The sequence below is a fragment of the Cupressus sempervirens genome, chromosome 4, assembly GCF_028749045.1.
Source record: "Cupressus sempervirens isolate cs-2001-9-10 chromosome 4, ASM2874904v1, whole genome shotgun sequence".
Taxonomy (NCBI): Eukaryota; Viridiplantae; Streptophyta; class Pinopsida; order Cupressales; family Cupressaceae; genus Cupressus; species Cupressus sempervirens.
This window is the reverse complement of record NC_143121.1, coordinates 876,676,533-876,699,202: the sequence shown is the minus strand read 5'-3', so window position 1 is coordinate 876,699,202 and position 22,670 is coordinate 876,676,533. Positions and strand designations below refer to the sequence as shown.

Below are 22,670 nucleotides of genomic sequence, written 5' to 3'. Positions count from 1 at the left end.
ATTTTGAAAAAGTTTCGTATTGTTACCTACATTTCAAAATGCAGGACAACAGTTCCCATTTGTACTGGGGCAATAGTGCGAAATCTCAGAAGTAGTTGGATTATGTGCATCCCAAGAGGACAGAGTGGATTTGTCAAATTGGAGTGGAGGATTTTGATTGGTTGAAGCCTGCAGAGATTGGTGGCTTTGATCACACTGTTGAAGAGTTTATGGCTAATGAGAAGGAGCTTGCAATGCGTTTTAGTAACATGGGGTATATGGAGCATGATCATCGTAGGTATAGAGGGATTGACATTGAAAAGGCATGAAATATTTCTTTTATTTTTTATTTTGGGCAGCATTCACAAAAAGGGACAAGAGAATGTGAAAGAGTGGCATCATGGAAAATCAATTGCTATGGCTGCTATACAATGAATTGAAAAATCAGAGGGGTTAGAAAAACCCAGATCAGATTTTGTATAGAGAGGTCAAATGAACAGATACAAGTTTTTGAAGGCCTGTGATAAATTTTCAAATAGTTGTTGTCCAATTTTGTGTGCTTTTAAACCTGAATCATAACCATAGCATTTGTGTTTTCATAGTGCATAGGGAACGTGTATAAAGTATGGATTTTGGCTATGAGGCTGCCTTAGATTTCGCCTCCTGTCCTTGGATTTGTCACTCCCATTGCCTAAATTCTTTCCCTTATGGATCCAAGGGGGAACAAGTGTTGATGATCAAAGGAGATGAGTGGTGTTGTGCAATCAGTCATCAGTAGGCAGTGGACTTTTGACTTCAAAGTTTAAGAAAAATGAAGTTAAAATAATTGATTTCTTGTTTGTTCTACCAATCATAGCATGCTGTATATTGTTAGAAAGCTCTTGATGCTTATCTTCATATGGAAGAGATTTCTATTGAAAATGCCTTCTTGGATTTTTGTTTTACAAGCTCTCTTAAGATTACAATCTTAATCTTGTGCTCTAATCATAGCTCAAATACCTGTCAACTGCTCTCCAAATTTGGGTTATTTTTAAAATCAAGTATATCACCCATTTTCTTGCCTAGCTGAGTATTCGATGAGTTCTGGCAAGTCTTGGCGAGCATTGGCCAGTCTTGGAAAGTTGTCATGTCCAAGTCCAAATTGGGTCTGCTGAGTTTCCCAAGTTACAATTTTTTGAACTATGGGATGCTCCTCAGTAGTGATCTTCATGAACTTGTAATCTCATGTATTGTCCCATATATTGCTAAAATGTTGTTTCTCACTATCTTGAGGGTAAGACATTCATTTACCCTGTGATATTCATTTTCTTGTGTATTAATAATGACCAACATGTTTATTGTTAATATGTGGATGACGACATTGAAGATGGTCATCTTTTTTAAGGCCATGATGTGGGAGTAATCTGTGTCATTTGTTGCAAACATGCCAGTGTTGATAGGAAGCTAGAATTTGGTAAAAGTATATATCCCATAATTGTCAGTCTATTAGTATAAATAAGATCACAGCAAATGTGAAATCTGGTGGGACATTATCAAATTATTTGATGTAATCTTGCTATGGTGCTAATATTGATTTTCTTCTTATTTCTCATTATATGACTGTTCCAGTGCATGAGTTGTTGAGCATTAGTAAATTATACACTCCTTGTCTGTGTCGGTTACTTTGAGTTATATTTCTGTTAGACTAAAGTATGTTAGATGCTTATGTTGGTTGAATTTTTACACTCAAAAAGCTTTATTGGAATTTGTAATACCGTTTCTAGTTGAATTTGCATTGCAATGTGTGTGGTTTGTTTCTTTTACTGTTGTTGATAAAATAATTCAATTGTAACACATTGCAAACACCATTTTCCAAACACTCAGGGTTGAAAAGAAATTAATTATTGTGTGCCACTAAATTAATAGTTCAGTGTTCTGTATCACTTGATGTTGATGTTATCTGCAAGTATGGATATTATCACTTGTGCCTTCTGTGGGTTGAAAAAAGGTGCTTGTAAGTTCAACATTTGCAGTCAACTTGCATCTATAACTGAGTAGGATCTGCCCATCCTAGAGTACACTACTAATAAATTAAAAAATACAACGATCCTAGTTTGTTGACGGAGCTAGTCAATCATGGGTATCTCCAAATAAACAATGTAGACAACAACAATCTATTAGAAGACCATGGTCAGGCTTAGTATGTTAGGTTGAATATGTAATTCCAGGTTCTAGACAGAATAAGGTGGCATTTCTGATTATAAATGCTAATAAGCTATCTTTGTACTTTTCATGTGGACCATACTTATTGCCGTTAATTTCACTATAAATCTTCTCGTTGATATCCCTTTCATTTTCTCACAAAATTTATTGAAAAAAATGTTGAAAGCATCTATATATTTAGATCCAGCGAATTAAGTATGAAGCTTTGCATTCCTAGCTGTATTTGAATTGAAGTTTTTGCCTACTAATTCACAGAGAATTCAAGTGCTAAGTTACAATAGATACCCATCCATTTAGTTGTTTTTTGTTGAAGTTCGTGCAGCTTGATTATAATATGCGTAACCCATGCAAATTATGGTTGGGCACCAATCATAATTACCATGATTAGTTCATTGAATCGCTACAATGTTGTAGTCCAGGGCATGCTTCACATTTGCTTTCTCACAGTTATTGGTTACAAAAGAAATCTAAAGATAGGTGTTCTAACTAGGTCCTAATCCCATGAAGAGTCACCTTGAATGTTTTTTTGGATATGTAGTTCTTTTCTATATTCCAGTTTCTAGGCAAGGGTTATATGGTTGTTTTATCTGGTTTAATTTGGCACCTGAATTCTGGATTTTTTTTTTGACATTTCTATATTGTAGTGATAATTAATGCATGCAGATGCATTAGAATTTTTCCTTATGTTATGACCATATTGTTCATTATAGATGTGTGCCATCTTAGATAAAAAATATCTGGTGTAAGCTTAGAAAACACTACCTTTTTACTTGCTTTCATTTTGTGGCTTAATCATATTCTTTGTTAGATGCTTGTTATAAATGAAGACCATAAAGTGTGTATGAGTAGTACTGAGATTTCAAATCATTTTTATGCAGGTTCTACTGACGTGCAACAAACTTATGTGGATGGTAATCAAAAGATGCCTAGCAGGTAAGGTTTTAAAATGTCTTCTTATCTCAAATTTAAAGGCATTCACATCAAAAAAACACATTTCACAGATATAATCATTTATAATTGTACCTCTTAGTATAATATTATTAATTGCATGAATATTGCTTTGTAACCAATTGTCAATATTGACATACAAGTATTTACTATTAACATTATATTTCATACTTCAGGTTTTCTATGATAATTTACTATTACTCAAAACTATCCATTCTTAGGGATTGCTATTATTATTCCTTTGCTTTAGGATGTTTAAACAAACATTGGATTAAGATTCTATGCATAACATCAAGACGATGGCATAGGGGGTGTTAGGATGCATAAATGTATTTCCTAACATCAAGATAGTGGCATATTGTTTTTTCAATGCATGATGTTATAGATCTAAAATATGGATTGTATATTGATATAGAGTTATCTCAAAATAAGTAGATAATGTTTGACATATAACAATACAATGTGTGAGAATTTAAACAACAAATTATGAATATAAATAATAGAAAAGGCTCATAAATGGAACCAAAAAAATGCATTTAAATTGAAATAAAGCCTATATCTTGACCATAATTCTGGGACTCGCCAGAACTTGGTGAGTCTTGGGCTAGGTGACCGTGGACACATCCTAGGGGCCTAGACTCAGACTCAACTGAGTGTTGGGTGAGACTCACCCAAACACATTACTTGGTGAGCCAAATTTGACTCGACAAGTCCTAATGATAGGACTAGGTCGATGTTGAGTTTTAAAATTGCAACGAAAAACAAGAAAATAAAGTTTTTAAAGTTGTTTTTTCCCCCTTCTATTTGGTCTCCTCAACCCTAAAAGTGAGCTCATTTCATTCTATTGGCAAAAAAGGGGAAGAGTGAGTTGTGAGGAAAAACAAGAGTGCACAGAAGGGCAATTGGCAAGGGGGAAGACCAAAAAATCATCAACTTTCCTTTCTGGATGTAGTAGCAAAAACATTCTTGGTGTATGCTGTTGTAAGATTGGTCATCCAATTTGTAAAATTGTTAGACATAGAGCATAAATTGGCTTTCTAAGAAAGCATAAGCTACTGCATTTTTATCTCCCTCAGCACACTTTGTGCCATAGTCATAGGCACGAAGCTTGCTCACCCATTTTTGTTGCCTCTCAATTAGATCCTTTTAGGGTGTCTTTTCCACAATTCTGTCACCAATTAAGTATTACATGAACTTAGGCAACACATACTGAGATGACCCTTATTATAAAGGTCACCAAAAACCCTAATTCTGAGCTTATGTCAAATTTGTCAAATACTAATATGTAACTGTTAAATCTCAAACAGATCCACCCTATAGGTGTACTGATAAATAAAAAACAACAATATTCAGGAGAACAACAAAACTGTGACACTTCAAATGGTAATATCAAAGGGTAAATGAATAACAATGTTCATATTTAGTTTTCATACAATGAGATTAACAGCAAGAACCTGAGGTTTTCCCAAATGAATCATCATAGGCATGAAGACACTCCTCCAAGTTTGACTGCAAACCCGCTGATGAAGTGATTGACGGATTTGTGACTGTCCCTGTCGAAAATCGTGCTGAATTGCCGACTCCAGTTGCTATGGTTTGTGCACTCTTGCTTCCAGTTATAATGGCATGCTGGTCGTTCTGCCGGGTCCAGAGAAATTCGCTTTAATCTATTAACACAGTCAACATTGGATCAAACCACACCCAGTTTTAGCCGCCGAAATTAACAGACGCTCGTCATGAATGCGTAGCTCGTTGTCGGGAATGCCCAGACTCACACGAAATGCCCCTGATTACTCCAGGCTGTGGTCGTGGCTGCCGTTTTGACCACTGTAATCGCCTTAACTCAAATCGCGTGGCCGATTATTTCTTGTCCGGCCCGAAATCCAATCTTTTATGAGACGCCAATAATCATGAGACGCCGGCAGATCAGGTGGCCTGCACTTATTAGCTAGAAGGAGAACTCTGCTTGTGATTGATTGTAATTCTGCTTCCTTGCTTGAAACGTATATTAGATTCTTCTCTGATCCCAATCGTTATTTTGGCTTTCACTACGAAATTTCCCAATCTTGCAATAATCTTGAAAGATGGTGATTTATTCCTCTTAGTTAAGAAACTCTCACTTGGCCTTGGGCCACAGATTTTTTGCTCTATTGAAGTGACTGCAATATCACTTCCTGATTGCAATAATTCGGATGATATTCCACATCCTCAAAATTGCTTACCCATGGAAGTTTTCGTTTCCAAGGATAATTTGAGAATTTGCAGACCAAATGACTACAAATTGCTCCAATTGAAATAGAATTCCAATCCACAAAACCGCTTGCTCAAATGGGTGCCTCTTGTCCTCTATTTATTCACTTTTTGAGAAGTTGTTGGAAGCTTCCAGAACAACTTATTATAATGTATTTTATTATTAATTAACTTTATAAAATTAAATAAATAACTTTATAAAGTTAAAGTACAATCTCAATTCGACATTAAGACAAGTAGGCCCCACGAACTGGATAATAACTTTCTGAGAGCAAGAATGTAATCATCTGTCAACAGGATGACTCTCTCTTCCAAAATTATTTGCCTACGAGAGTCAATGATAGGCAAATCCCTGGTAGAAGTTATGTCGCTAGAAAGGGGACATGACAGTCCGCCCTTCCTGAAATTGCTTGTCCTCGAGCAATCCTAAAGCTGGATGCTGCAAAATTGTTTCATTTTCCCAAGTGGCATCTTCAACTGGTAGATCTTTCCATTTAACCGAATATTCTCTGATTACCCTTCTGCGGAGCTGTTTTTCCCTACTTTCCAAAATGAATTCCGGCACTAAGATCAATTTCCCTTCATCATCCAAAGGAGGTAATACTGTAGAAGGTACCACATTCTGTCCCAACGCCTTTTTGAGGCGCGACACATGGAACGCATTATACACTTTGCTATCTGCTGGAAGCTCAAGCTCATAAGCCAATTCCCCTATTCGTCTGGTGATCTTGAAAGGCCCATAATATCTAGGCTTGAGCTTTTCTGACCCACTTCTTTTAAGAGTAGATTGCCGAAAGGGCTGAAGCATGAGGTAAACCATGTCACCAACTTCAAAACTTCTCTCAGTTCTCTTCTGATCTGCATATTGCTTATATTGATTTTGTGCCCGAGCGATATTATCTCGAAGAGTGCTAATAATGTCTTTACTTTCTTGAATCAAATTCCCAGCACGTGGAACTCGCACATCCCCCATCAGCAAGTCAGTAAAGCTCGGTGCATCATACCCATATAATGCTCGAAAAGGTGTCATCTGAATTGACATGTGAAAAGTGGTATTGTAACAATATTCACACAAATAAATCCATCTTACCCATGCCTTCTGCTGATCAGCCACGTAATTCCTCAAGTAGCCTTCCACCCACTTGTTTACTATCTCCGTCTGTCCATCAGTCTGCGGGTGATAACTAGTACTGGGTGTGAGCTCAGTGCCACATAATCGAAACACCTCCTTCCAAAAAAGACTCAAGAATCTACTATCCCTGTCACTGACAATACTACGGGGTATCCCATGTAACCTGAGAACCTCTCTGAAGAATACCTCGGCTACCTGTTCTGCTGTATAAGTCGTGGTAATGGGAAAGAAGTGAGCATATTTCGTTAGTCTATCCACCACCACATAAATGCAATCGCGTCCCTGAGCCTTGGGCAACCCTGTAATGAAATCTATGGATATGCATTCCCACTTTTGTCTAGGGATGGGAAGTGGCTGTAGGAGACCTACTGGGAAGGTGTGCTCCTGTTTATTCTGTTGACAAACAGGACACTCACGAACATACTGCAATACATCCTTCTTGAGTCCTTTCCATGTAAACCGTTCCCGCACCTGTCTATATGTTTTAAAGTACTCGGGATGACCAGCTATGGGTGAATCATGAAGAGCCCGCATAATAGACCGTTTCACCTTCGATCCTGGGACTAAAAAGATCCTGTTCTTGTAAATGATCAAGTCATCCATAAGTGAATACCTGGTGTCAACAATTGTCCCATCAACTATCCCAGCTGCCCAAGAGTCTCTAACATACTCTGCAACAATCAAATGCTTCCAATCCTCAGAGATCGCAATCATCGCACTAAGATGTGGCCTGCGTGACAAGGCGTCTGCTACAACATTCTGAGTGCCCTTAACGTATGATATATCAAAGTCGTATGCCTGTAGCTTACTCACCCATTTTTGCTGTCTATCATTAAGATCTCTCTACCCAAGGAAATGTCTCAAACTGTTGTGGTCAGTTTTTATACAAAACTTACCTCCTATTAGATACTGCCTGAATTTAGCTAATGCGTGCATGATAGCTAACATCTCCTTGTCATAAATGCTGAATGTTCTCTCTGGCCCACGGAGTTTCCTGCTCTCATATGCAATAGGGTGTTTGTCTTGCATCAAAACAGCCCCAATACCATCTCCTGAGGCATCACACTGAAGTTCAAATGGCTTCGAGAAATCGGGCAATGCTAGTACCGGGCATGAAGTCATGATCTCCTTAAATCTGTCAAAACAAGCCTGTGCCTTTGCTGTCCAAACAAAAGCTCCCTTCTTAAGCAAATCTGTCGTAGGAGCCGCATGTTGCGAATATCCGCAAACAAAGCTGCGATAGAAGCCACATAAACCAAGGAATCCTCTCAGCTGAGTTAGGTTCTCAGGAATAGGCCACTCCACAATAGCACGAATCTTATCAGGATCCATCCGTACTCCTTCTCTGCTGATAATATGACCTAAGTATAATAACTCGGTCATACCCAAATCACATTTGGATTCTTTGGCATATAAAGACTCTGCCTGCAAGGTCTTCAATATTGTCTCTAAATGCTCCATATGCTCATGCCAAGTCTGACTGTATACCAAGATATCATCAAAGAAAACCAACACAAATTTTCTCAGCTGATGATGGAAGACCTTATTCATGGTGGACTGGAAAGCAGCTGGTGCATTGGTCAACCCAAATGGCATCACTACAAACTCAAAGTGTCCACAATGACATCTGAAGGCAGTCTTCTCTATGTCCTGTTCTCTGACTCTAATCTGGTGGTAACCGGATGTCAGGTCTATCTTACTAAAGTAGCATGCCCCATGTAGTTCATCTATCAACTCATCAATTCGTGGAATAGGATATCTATTCTTAATGGTCTTCTTATTCAGCATTCTGTAATCAATGCACATCCAAAGAGAACCATTTTCTTTTTAACCAAAACTACTGAAGAAGCAAAAGGAGACTTACTAGGTCTAATGTGTCCCATTGTGAGAAGCTCCTTGATGGTTTTTTCTATTTCATCTTTGAGCCTCTTTGGATGCCTGTATGGAGTGATCATAACTGGTTTAACACCCTCTTCTAATTCGATGATGTGCTCAATCCCTCTATCAGGTGGTGTTCCAGGTGGAATATCGCTGAATACCTTACTATACTTTTCCCTCAATATCTGGATGTCTGGATGATATTCTGTCTTTTGTTGTTCCTCCTTTGTAGGCATGAGAGTACACACGGCTGCCCATTCAATATCGTTATGCCTCACCAATCTTTCCAATCTTCTGAGAGAAATAGTTCGGATATCACTATTCCTGATAGCTCTCAACACATGCTGCTTCCCATCTACCTCAAACTTGATCTCCATGTCCTTGAGACGGAAAGTGACTACGCCCAATAAACGTAACCATGCCATACCCAAAACGATATCCAAGTCGCCCATATTGACCACATGGTAATTTGCTTTAAACTCATAATTATTCAGACGTAAAGGCATGTCTCTGACCATTCTATTGTACTTAAGAGTGTATCCATCGGCAACCTGTACTCGGAGACCCTCAAACTCCTCTGTCTTGATTCCACGGTGCTCAACCAATCGTGCATCAATGAAGTTGTGTGTGGCACCTGTATCAACCAATGTGATCACCTTCTGTCCTGCTAGAACACCACGTAACCTAAAAGATCCCTCCTGCTGAATACTAAACAAACACCCTTGTTGTAAATGTAACTCAATTTCTTCCTTTTGTTCTGAATTCCCTATTTCTCCTTCAAGTTCTGAACTACTGTGATCATCCTCATTTGCTGCACTATTGGAATCTGACCCTTCGTAATATGCCCACATAACTCTGTTGGCCTTCCCTTTAGGTCTCAGAGGGCAATCATGGTCCCTGTCATATGGGCCATGGTCCCTGTCATATGGGCCTTTGCAATAGAAGCATAGTTTCTTTCTGCGCAAATCGTTTAATGCTTTTACATCCGAGGGTGTAGTGGATTTTCCTTTGGTTTCAATACTCTTCCCTTTATTCTTATCAAACTTCTTATTATCTCTAAAAGAAGTAGTTCAGACTCCATACTCCATACTCCATACTCCGCGCTTTCCTCATGGCCTCCTGAAGTGTTGGTGGATCAAATGCCTTAATCCACCCCTTGAGGGGTTCAGACAATCCTTCTGTGAATAGGATAACCAACTGTCTCTCAGACACATCCTGTACCATAACTGACAACCTCTGAAATTCACTAATATAAACCTCCAAATTGCCTGACTGTCTTAACTGAGCGAGGTCGCGAAAATAAATCTCCGGATCCTTTTTATCAAAACGTTCAACCAATCTATCCACAAAGTCCTGGTAAGATGTCACCTAGTTGTGTTGCAACGTAACCATCCCGTGTGACCACCAATCATGAGCTGCTCCCTCCAAATGCAAAGTGGCATATCTGATGGCATCTATCTCTGACATAGGCCTCAATGCCAGGAATGTATCCAACTTGTGAACCCAAGCCTGTGCTGTCATCTGACCACTACCATCGAAAGATGGTAAAGTAAGTTTGCTAACAGCTCGCTGCAACTCACTATCATGACCTCCTCTAGACCTCCTATTCTGACGGCTGCTCCTCATATGCTCTCTCCTTTGGTTCAGATAGCGATCAAAGTTCAATAGTTCACGCACATGTGGGGGTAATGCTTGCCATTCCGCGGTAGCAGCTCTGAGATCATCCTGAAAATCATCCGGCAAATCGTCTTCTCCTATCTCCTGAGCCTCTTCCCTCAGGAAGGTGGGACGAGTAGGCCTATTTGCTGTCCATGATCTGCGCCTGGGAGCACACTGTGAGCCTGCCACACTTCTATTATCATGATCAGGTGTACCTCTACCATGTTCCTGAATCTTGGTCTGAACAACTCTCTCCATTATGGTAGTCAAAGCTTGTAGTGACTGAGCTATTTCTTGCTGTCCGGTAGTCATGATTCTATAAAACTCTCTGGTTTCATCGTCATCAACTCTGGGAAATCTAGGTGGACTCTGTGACTGTCTTTCACCCATATCTCTGCCCTTAAGTATTGTTCTCTTGCGAATATAATATCTGGAATATGGTTGCATAAAATGTTCTACCCAATAGGATGGCAGGAATACTGCTCTGATACCATTGAGATGACCCTTATTATAAAGGTCACCAAAAACCCTAATTCTGAGCTTATGTCAAATTTGTCAAATACTAATGTGTAACTGTTAAATCTCAAACAGATCCACCCTACAGGTGTACTGATAAATAAAAAACAACAATATTCAGGAGAACAACAAAACTGTGACACTTCAAACGGTAATATCAAAGGGTAAATGAATAACAATGTTCATATTTAGTTTTCATACAATGAGATTAACAGCAAGAACTTGAGGTTTTCCCAAATGAATCATCATAGGCATGAAGACACTCCTCCAAGTCTGACTGTAAACCCGCTGATGAAGTGACTGACGGATTTGTGGCTGTCCCTGTCGAAAATCGTGCTGAATTGCCGACTCCAGTTGCTATGGTTTGTGCACTCTTGCTTCCAGTTATAATGGTGTGCTGGTCGTTCCGTCGGGTCCAGAGAGATTCGCTTTAATCTATTAACATAGTCAACATTGGATCAAACCACACCCAGTTTTAGCCGCCGAAATTAACAGACGCTTGTCATGAATGCGTAGCTCGTTGTCGGGAATGCCCAGACTCACACGAAATGCCCCCGATTACTCTAGGTTGTGGTCGTGGCTGCCGTTTTAACCACTGTAATCGCCTTAACTCAAATCGTGTGGCTGATTATTTCCTGTCCGGCCTGAAATCCAATCTTTTATGAGACGCCAATAATCATGAGACGCCGGCAGATCAGGTGGCCCACACTTATTAGCTAGAAGGAGAACTCTGCTTGTGATTGATTGTAATTCCGCCTCCTTGCTTGAAACGTATATCAGATTCTTCTCTGATCCCAATCATTATTCTGGCTTTCACTACGAAATTTCCCAATCTTGCAATAATCTTGAAAGATGGCGATTTATTCCTCTTAGTTAAGAAACTCTCACTTGGCCTTGGGCCACAGATTTTCTGCTCTGTTGAAGTGACTGCAATATCACTTCCTGATTGCAATAATTCGGATGATATTCCACATCCTCAAAATTGCTTACCCATGGAAGTTTTCGTTTCCAAGGATAATTTGAGAATTTGCAGACCAAATGACTACAAATTGCTCCAATTGAAATAGAATTCCAATCCACAAAACCGCTTGCTCAAATGGGTGCCTCTTGTTCTCTATTTATTCACTTTTTGAGAAGTCGCTGGAAGCTTCCAGAACAACTTATTATAATGTATTTTATTATTAATTAACTTTATAAAATTAAATAAATAACTTTATAAAGTTAAAGTACAATCTCAATTCAACATTAAGACAAGTAGGCCCCACTAACTGGATAATAACTTTCTGAGAGCAAGAATGTAATCATCTGTCAACAGGATGACTCTCTCTTCCAAAATTATTTGCCTACGAGAGTCAATGATAGGCAAATCCCTGGTAGAAGTTATGTCGCTAGAAAGGGGACATGACACGTACATGGTTTCCAAAAAGATAGAGTAGAACAGGATGATGTTAGGTTTTTGATTAAAGAAAAACAGGCTTTGAATGGGCCCTAAAGCCTATTACAATACAATTTTGAGTGGGATTTGGAACCCCACCAATGTAAATAACTACGGTAAATAGAACATTATAAAACCACAGCCCAGAACCAGCAAAGAGACAACAACTTTACACCATAGATCATACAATGCATCAGCTTCTTCAATGAACCTAATACAAGGCCAATGCCTACATCAAGGAAATAGTCTCTTGAACATGGAGATCCTTAGGGTTTTTGAAGGCACCCCTAACCTTGATGTCAGGTTTTAAAATGAATCCAAAAACCATCATTACAGAACCCAAAACATAACATGATAAGTTGTGTTTTTAAAGTAGAAAGTGAGCACAACATAATTGATGTAGAGAAAAGTAGCACAATATCAATTAGAGCTGAAGTCCAAGCAAAAAAGGTTGTTTACTTGAATCCATACTAGAAATGAGAGATTTTGCAAAGCGAGTAGAGGTATCTATGTATAATGAATGTTTCCAATCAAATGCAAATGCAAGTACAATGATTGATCAATTAAAACCATATAAAACATTGGCAAGCACATTAAACCATAGTACAAAAACTTGTAATTTTTTTGCAATTTTAATCATAAAAATTGTGGGTTGCAAGGTTTCACGCTTCTTTCAAAATCACAAATTTTTGAATAATTATTAGAAATCTACAAATTTGAGAAAATCCTCTTTGAATTCATTCTAATTCACCCCTAAATTTGTTTAAATAGGTTTAATATTAGGGTTTTAAATTTTTTTCCTTAAATGACCACCAAGATGAGAGGTGACCTGACAACTTTTGTGTTATCCCCTTTGTGAAATAGGATTTAATAATAAATAGTAATAATAAAATACAAAATACAAAATATAAAAATAAAGAAATAATAATAAAGTATAATATAATAGAATCACGAGGAAACTAGCTATCTCAATTTTGTGAAGCCTCTAAGGAAAAAAATCACAGAAGAATAGAAGCTGACGATAGTTAAGAGTGATATATTTGTAATCGTACTTTATGAAACCTCTTGTTTGGAACGAATAATATTAATTCTATGGTGAATATATCCTCCATATTAAAATCCACAATAGCTGTTAGAAGTTGTTTAAAGTGGCTCTAAAGGACAAATTATTCATTTGCATAATCGAGCTCCTTGCGTTGGCGAGACTTTGAATAATTGCATGAATATTTTGTGGACTAAGACAATGAAACTTATTGAAATGTAGTTTAACTTTCATATCCTACAGCCTACTCATTGTGGCTACTGTGATAGTATACAACTAGTATATCATAGAGCATTGGCATCAGACTAGAGCAATAATCCAGCTTGGATTATCCTGTTATCAGCATAGAGAAACTTATCCTTGTTCTTGTCATTATCTCTTGTGATAACGTAAAATAGATCACTGTATATGAGTAAGGGGAGCCGATATACACATATGATTCAGGAATTAGATTGCTGCTGAGTATTAACAAGTGACTAAACAACATCCGTGAAATCAATTATCAAGACTTTTATAAAAAAAAACATAAGAATCAAGGAACATCAATTAACCATGATAATTGCTAGAAATTCAGATACTTGTTAAAGGAACCAAACATTACTAAGAATCCATTATCAATTATGATAGCAGTTATTATTGATGTCTAGACAACAAACAAACAATTGTTATGAAATGGATCGATCAAGGAAAGACATGACTAATTGAACCTTGAAGGTTGCCACGCTTTGGACTTATAAGAGCAAGCTCCATCACACTTCAGAAGAAATCAAATAAGGGTTTATATAAATACATTTGGTACTGACCATATGCAATGGATCACGAAAGAGTTGGATCCCTCGATTGAAATAATAGAAGGATAAATATTACCAAATATATTTGTTACTCTTCACAAGGAAGTTGTGAGAAAGGAAATATATCCTTTTCATTGCTGGCTGGCTGACAGCGAATGATGCTGCAATGTATTTATGAGTTAGATACTGATTTACAGAATGTTATATCTGAATTCTACAAGGGACAGGGTGTTGTTAGTCAAAAGTATTATAGCCGACGGGTAGAGTTGTATCCAAAAGGGCACGTGACAGTTGAGTCACCCCTTTGGGAAAGTATTTGTACATCGTTCGAATGGACTATTGGATCATCATTGTAATCATTGTAATTGGAATTGCATATTGCTTATATGAATAAAGTCTCTGTTTTGTGTTACCTTCTAATCTATTAATGCGATAGTATCCGTTTACCTTGTATGGTAAACATTTGGCACTGTTGCCAATTGAACTTGGTATACAAGAGGTGTTATGAAGATTAATGCCGAATTTGCTCAATAAGGATAGGAATAAAATAAAAGACAAGGATGATATACACACAACATAGGAAGCATTATTAACACAACAAGCAGAGTGTAGACAAAAGTTTCAGCAGCTTACCGATGGACACAGAGGGGGTGAAGGAGCACTGATGGAGGGAGTGCATTCACCTAGCAGACCAAGGAGTGCCGAGGACTTGCTTGAGGAAATGCAATAGAGATTGACGCTGGTGGAAGAGACAAGGGAGGAGTTTTTAAACTTGTATACGCCAAGGGTAGAGAATCCGAATGGAAGGGAAGGAACTCGCATGGCTCGAAGTGCCAAAGGAGCACGAGTGTGGGGTGAACTTTTCGTTCCTGATACACTTGATGAATGAACGAATATAGGTAGAGAATTGAACAACTTCACTTGAAGAAGATCTCTTCACATTGGGTAACACGGTTTTCTAGACTCCAAAGTAAGGCAGTTGTCTGAAGTAGTGTGGTTGTGTAGAACATCGTGGGTACTCAGAATAACATGGGTACTCAAAACAACACAGGTACTCAGAACAACGTGGGTACTCAGAACAATGTGGGTACGCAACAAGTACCTCTGAAGAAATTAACGATGGCAGGACTTAAGGAAAAGTTACCAAAGTTTAATGGTGATGGGATAATTGATCTAGTTAGACATTGTAAGACATGTGAAACAATCTAGATGACAGATGATGTAATGGACCGAGATGAATGGTCCGACAGTTTTCGGCGACCCTACGGGGTGTAGTGATTGATTGGTTTTCAGATGCCAATCTGTAGAAGTTAACTTCATGGCCAAACGTCAGGAAATAATTCATAGCAGAGTTCCGACTACTGAGGGATGACAACGAGATAGTAGTGGAAATCTACAGTACTAAGCAAGGAAAAAATGAAACAATCCGCATATATACAAGGAGGCTGAAAGCGCTAGTAGGAAAAATGGAAAGCCAACCAGCTGACGGGTTGAAGAAAAGGTGGTTTGTCGAAGGGCTACGACCAACATTGAAGAAGAAGATGAAAATTGTACCCCTAGCATCATATGTGGATGCATATAACTGGGTGATGAACCTGGAGAGTGAGTAGAAAATAAGCAAAAAGAAGAGAAACAAATCATCGGGCTCAGACGATTCATCCTCCAAAAGTAGCAACAGCGACGAAAAGTCAAGTAAGAAGGTTTGAGCACTACAAAAGGACATTACAAATGATGAAGGAATTCAAAAACATGAAAAAGAATCTTGGTCCAGCGAGAGAAGGGGAACTGTGGTGTATAGATTGTAAGAAGGAGGGCCACACAAAGGGCTCCTGTTCAATATGAAAACGAAGGGACATCAACAAGTATTATTGATGCAAGAAGTATCCACCTCGGGAGCAGGAATGAATATGAACAATGACGCAACCTTGGGAGGGTATTGTAACAACAATGGACACGAACAAGGTGGTAACAAAAATAATAATAATAACAATAATGGGGGCGGAAGCCGAATATAGTACAATCCAAGTGGATGACCGGTGATACAATGCCGTGCATTCAACCTCAAGGGACACTTCAACAGAGGCTGTACCACGAAGGGAACACCATAGCTGTTGTGCAGATGGTGTGGTCCCTAAGACCATGAGAATTCAAAATGCCCTAAGCAAGGGGTGAACTTGTTAAGTATAGAAACATGTGATGAAGAGACATTAATTATCACTTGCGAGCAAGTAAAGAAGACAACGTATCCAGATCCGGAAGAGGAGAAGAGGAGGTTGCAACAAGCACGGGCAGAATTAGAAAAAGAAATGAAAGTTGAAAAATCATTAAAAAAGGACACTGTCGGCACCTCAAAGAGGAACTTGGCAGAACAAAATATCATACAATAGGTAATACAAACAGAGGTTCCTATGAAGTTGAATGACCTTCTTACAATGCCTTAGCTACAAACTGCAATCGTAAACATGACACCACTCTAGAAGGCGATAGAAGAGCTAGGAAAAGAGACACAAGGTGGCACAATGCTACTTGCACTCACTATAGGAAGACACCCTGTAGTAGTAGAAATGGGTATCCTCGGAACCATCCTCACGGACACAATCGTAGATGGAGGATTAGGAGTGAATGTACTACTGAAAGATATATGGAATAAGTTGGGGCAACCTATGTTGTGGCCACCTACGTTTCAATTGCTCACTGCCAATCAACACAGGATCAAGCCTTTAGGGACCTTGATGGCGCAACTTGTAAGAATTGGGACACAACCATTCTTATTGGATTTCGTGGTTATACCATTAAAAAGAAAGTGGTACGATGGCATCCTTGGATGGGGCCAGCTAGTACAAGTGAAAGTAAAACATGACTAGAAACGAAATACTTTGTCCATGGAAGGCGGAGGTCAGAGATTTGTAATTGACCTACATACACAGATGATAGGAGAGGAGGCAACATCATTAGATTCCGAAGGCGAAGGCAAAGAAGACGATAGAGGGAAGAAACAAATGAAGCCTAACAAAGAAGGAATACTGAGATTGGAAGGAGAGTCTAACAATGAGGACCTGGACTCAGTGAACGACCTACTCCATTGGCAGATGGAGGACTATGAGCTCTTTCTGAGCTATACCATGTTAGGAATCGAGCATGGAAATAAAGGAGAGGAGAATGAATTCCTGAAGGAGTATAGAGAAGTGAAGGAAGGAGAAGCACAGATAGATGAAACACCTGTGCATATGTTTAGTGAAGACAAACCTATTAAATACGAAGAACCTATAGTAAAAATGATGAACTTAGGGGATGAGGCTAACCCGAGAAATATATTTGTAGGAGATGACTAGAATCCAGTTTTGAAAGCGGTAGCGTTTAAAATATTCATGGAATATCAGGATGTCTTTGCGTGGACATATAAGGACCTGAAAGGGGTACCATTGGATTAATGTGTCCACAGTATATCACTGATAGGAGTAGTACCTATATGGAAGCGACCGTACTGGATGAACAAAAATTATGCCGTAAGGGTCATTGATGAGATCAACTGAATGCTTGAAGTAGGCATTATTTTTAGGGTGCAAACAAGTGAGTGGGTATCATCGATTGTCATATCTCTGAAGAAGGACACCACTCAGAGAAAGATGTGTGGAATTTCGATGCTTGAATGCAATAACGATCAAGGATCCATTCTCGATACCATTCATCGATAGTATATTGGAAGAAGTTGTAGGGCACACAATCTATTCATTTATTGATGGATTATCTAGATACAACCAAATATCCATCATAGAAGAGGATAGGATTAAAACAACCTTCATAGTAGAAGACAGAGTATATGCCTACGATAGAATGCCGTTCGGACTATGCAATGCCCCAACAACATTTCAGAGAATTATCTTGCACATCTTTGATAAGATGTCGGTTGTGAACTTCAAGGCATTTTTGTACGATTGGTCAATTTTTGTGTGGAGGACAAGCATTTGACTACACTCAGAGAATGCATAGAAAAATGTAGATGAGTGAGACTGACACTAAACTCGAAGAAGTGTAGATTCATGGTACCGTAGGGGAAGCTATTGGAACATATAGTATGCAAAGCAGGATTAAAAATGAATCTTGACAAAATTCGAGTAATCTTGGATATGTCACCATTGACGGATGTAATGGAGGTAAAATCATTCCTTAGACACATTGGATACTATCGAAGGTATATGAAGAATTTTGCGAAAATATCCTATCCGCTCAACAAACTAACTTGCAAGGGCGAACCCTACAAATGGGAAGCGGAGCAAAATGAAGCTTTCGATGGACTAAAAAGAAGATTAGCTAAAACACCTATCCTGGCTTATCCGAACTAGGATAAGGAGTTCCACGTCCATGTCGACGCATCGAACCATGCAATTGGAGCAACGTTGGCACAGACAGGGGACCATAGATTGGATCATCCAGTATACTTTTCGAGTAGATTATTATCTAAGGTAGAGAAGAATTATAGTACGAGTGTGAAGCTCTTGGAATGGTATATGCCGTATAGAAGTTTAGACATTATCTACTGGCGGCGCCATTTGTATTTTATGTAGATCATCAAGCACTGTTATATCTCGTGAACAAGCCGATCATCCAAGGACGGTTAAGAAGATGGCTATTATTGTTACAGGAGTTCACATTCAAAATTGTGGTACGACCTGAAAAAGCCATGTAAGCACAGATCATTTATCAAGGACCAAATCGAGAGAACCACCAGAGGGAGTCAATAGTGATTTTCCTAACGCACAACTATTCTAGATTGCGGTACTACCATTCTGGTATGCAAGCATCAGGGTATATCTTTCAACGGGGCAATTTCCTAGGGAAATGCCATCAAACGAGAGGAGAAAACTATTGCTAAGGAGTTGAACGTTCTAGTTGATCAATGGGTTACTGTATAAGATGGGACCTGACCAAATTTTAAGCCAATGTGTTCTAGAGGAAGAAATAGCAAAAGTGTTGAAGGAAGCACATGAAGGACCTATAGGAGGATATATGGGGCCAGATACAATTGCGCGGAAGATACTTCCAGCAGGGTTATGGTGGCCAACAGTGCACAACGACACTAGGGAGTGGGTTGTTGTGTGCGATACATGTCAGAGGGCTAGAAAACCATTGACGAGAGATTTCATGCCTCTGAACCCTTCACACACATAGGAATTATATAAACACTAGGGGTTGGACTTTGTGGGACCCCTCAAGGTAAGTAAAACCCGGAGATGCAGGTACATTGTGACGGAGTACCTTACCAAGTGGGTAGAGGCGCAAGACCTAGCAGACAACTGTGCAGTAAGCACAACGAAATTCATTTACGAGCAAATCACTACAAGGTATGAAATCCGGCTATAGTGAACAAGCGACCGTGGGGGACATTTTGTCAATCATGTCATTTGGTTAATAACCACAGAGATATTATCCGAGAGCAAACAGACAAGCGAAAGCTACAAATAAAATCTTAGTTGGGGTAATTTATAAATCTTGCGTAGTCGAAGGAGAGGATTGGGAAGAAAAGCTACCATCGGATGGGCGTACCACACTTCATACAAGGTAACCATGGGACACACTCCATTTCAGTTGATGTATAGACAGAAGGCTGTGGTATCAATGAAATTCATGGTACCAAGTTTAATAATTCCGATTGAAAACAAACTAGGAGATAAAAAAAGTCTGAGGGAAAAATTGTATAATTTAAATAAACTTGACGAACGACGACTGTAGGCACAATGGACCACTGAAGTTACACAGTGTAGATGTAAGGCATGGCACGACAAGCACTTAAAGCTCAACAAGTTCCAACCAGACTAACTAGTGTTGAAGTATAATGGGCGCAATGAGATCAAACCAGACAAAGTCAAGGTGAAATGGGTAGGGCCATATAAAATTCGCGAAGTTGGCAATAATGGAGCAATAAAACTTTGAATTGTCAATGGGAAGGAAGTGCCCGATGCAGTAAATGGGTTGAAGCTGAAAGTCTATCATGAAAGAAATAACGTGCATTCACAGACGAGCAACTCAACAATAGTATAAGACTAACAGTTAGTAATGTGTATTAATATATGTAAGATAAGTAAATATAAATAATTATAATAAACATGTACAAAATAAGAACAAGACAAAAGGATCACAGTACAAAGATACTAGATGGTCAAGCAGTCAAAGGGAAAATGAAAATGAAAATTATAGTATGGAAATTACAACAATGACAAAATTAAGCAAGCAAGAGATTATATAGCACCGTATGACTTGGAGAAGCAATCAAATACACCTGGCATCGTACGGGCATAACCTAAAGTTACTATACGGACACTAGGCAACACACTATACGGTTATATATGAGGGCTATGTATTAGAATACCATACAACCCAAGGAGACATAGGGAGGTTGTGAGAAACACATTGGTTCTATCGTACTACCAACACAAGCAGGAGATTATTGTACACCGAATGGTCAGCACAAAAGCTATAGGTCATTACCATATGGTAAGTATAGAAGAGAAATTTGTTGATCACCATTGTATCGTACAACTAATCAGGAGTAGGAGACCATCGTACGAATTAGAAAGGAAAAGGCAGGGATATATCGAAGGGTGATTATACCATACGACCTTGTAGGCGAAGGGTGAGTAGCTCAATAAAATACCGTACGGGATTGAAGGCTCCATCAAGGCAGAACGTACAGACCAAATTGTTGCAGAGGATACCGTACGGTGCACGGACATAATAGAAGGGAAAAGACCACAGAGCTACCGTATAGACATAGTGAAATTGGAGAAGAGAGGTTGATACCATACGGACGTGGGAGGCAAGAAAGGGAACTATCTTGTATAGACAAACAAGAAGAAAACCACCGTATGGAGGGCATTGCACCAAGGAGAAATCGCTATCGAGGAAAGACTGTACGATTGTGATGAAATAGCAGGAGCATGTTGTTTGGTGCAGTATGACTTTGAAAAGAGGCTTAATAGACAGGAAAGTTTAATACTGTATGGACAAAGCAGGAAATAAAAGGGTGACCATTAGAGCCGTACGCCTGCAATGCAAACAAATAAATACCGCATAGTTGGGAAGTAAATACATGGTTAAAGCACGTTGATTGAAAACCGTACAGATTTGAGGAATAGCATGAGGTGTGGTACGGCAGCAAGGAAAAACAATGTGCAGTACATAAAGTCAGCCCATAGAGGCCGTACTACTCATACACAGCACAAATAAAAGGAGAGAAAGCATACCGTATGGCTGGACTCACGCAAGGGATTGGTAGTTGTGAAACCGGTTCACCAGTTGCAACTGTTTCAACCTTTATATGGTCTGTTAATAATAATCAAACCAGAATTACATATCAGTTATGTTTGTAATACATAAAATAGGAATAATATTGAAATTGGAATTATTTATCAGTTATGTTTGTAAAAAATAAGATAGTATTATATACATAGCCTATTCCTGAATCACTCGCTAATACCATTACAAAGATAGGTTGGTATTGTCTGTGAAAGATGGATTAATACCTCTCAATGTAGGAGGAAACTCACAAGATGGGGTAAGGACATATATCATGAATCCTCGAGGGGGAAGTCCTAAGATAGGTATGCACATGAAATATCCCAGTCCAGATATTCTCCCAAATTCTCACAAACAATTTTTAGAATGCAAACAAAAAATTAAGCAACTTCAGATTTAAACCAGCAAATAATAGCCTTAGGAAAATGATTGATTTTATTTCCACTTCCAGAAATATACATAAACAACCAGCAGCAATATAATTTTACAATCAAATTTTGTAAATCAAGATGTGAATTCTGTTGTGAATTTACCACAGCTAATGTTGAACCAAGTTTGAGTTCTCAGGATCCCTGAATAGAAGTTGAAATTTTCTCAAATTTTCCAAGAGAAATCTCAAAACCAAATCAATATCCAAGCATGATGAAATGAATGAAGTCTTCCTCTTTTAATGCCCAAGCATGACTCTCTTGAAGTGCACGTGATTATACTGAGAGGGAGGAGGTGAATCAGTATATTAACAACTTTTGCCAATTTAAAACTTTTGTCCAATTAATTACTTTTCATGCTGAAATCAATAATTATGCACATGAACACAGTGACACAAAGATTTACATGGAAACCCAATGCGGGAGAAAACCATTACAATAAATGCTTTTATATGAACTTTGTTCTTTTACAATGTATTGTAGGCTTCGACCTACTAGAGGCTCCAACCTCTATGCTTATGAGCACCGATTCACTAGAAGCTCCAACTCCCACGCTTTGCAGGCTACGACCTACTGGAAGCACCAACTCCCGCTTCTATCTTTGCAAGCACCAACCCATTGCACAAAAACTTTTTTTCCACTTTGATATTGTTGCTTACTTTAACTCATAATAGACAATTCAAATGCACAACTTCCCTTCTTCAGTTTGATATTTTTTAATCTTTGCTCATATATTCTCTTATCACTTAATTTTCCTTTTCTTCAAGTCAGCTTTTGAATATAATATATTTGAATATATTATTATTTTAATTCTCTCCCCTTTTTATTTTATATTTCTTTTTTTTATGAATACTTCACTCCAATTCTTTTTATTTACTATATATTGCTTCAATACATCTCTTTTATTTTAATAACACCTATTCAACCTCTGCTCTATAAATGCGCGCGCACACACACACACACACACACACACACACTCCCTTTTTCTTCTACGCACATCTATCTTTTCCCTATTCTCTTCACATACTTCTATCTCTCTATTTCTTATCACTGACTTCATACTCTTCTCTGCGCTTGCACTTCCTTATTTCACCGCTTACATCTTTGTTTACTGTTC

The 22,670-nt window shown here is 38.6% G+C and overlaps 1 protein-coding gene across 1 annotated transcript in view; it reads left to right on the top strand.

Moving 5' to 3' along the window:
• The window catches only part of LOC149564191 (chaperone protein dnaJ-like protein), a 79,300-nt gene that overhangs the window by 32,309 nt on the left and 24,321 nt on the right, over positions 1 to 22,670 (top strand). Inside the window, exon 3 of the mRNA XM_089827268.1 lies at positions 3,060 to 3,114. Within this exon, the coding sequence (XP_089683394.1) occupies positions 3,060 to 3,114 (55 nt within the window). The remainder of the gene's footprint in view (positions 1 to 3,059; positions 3,115 to 22,670) is intronic.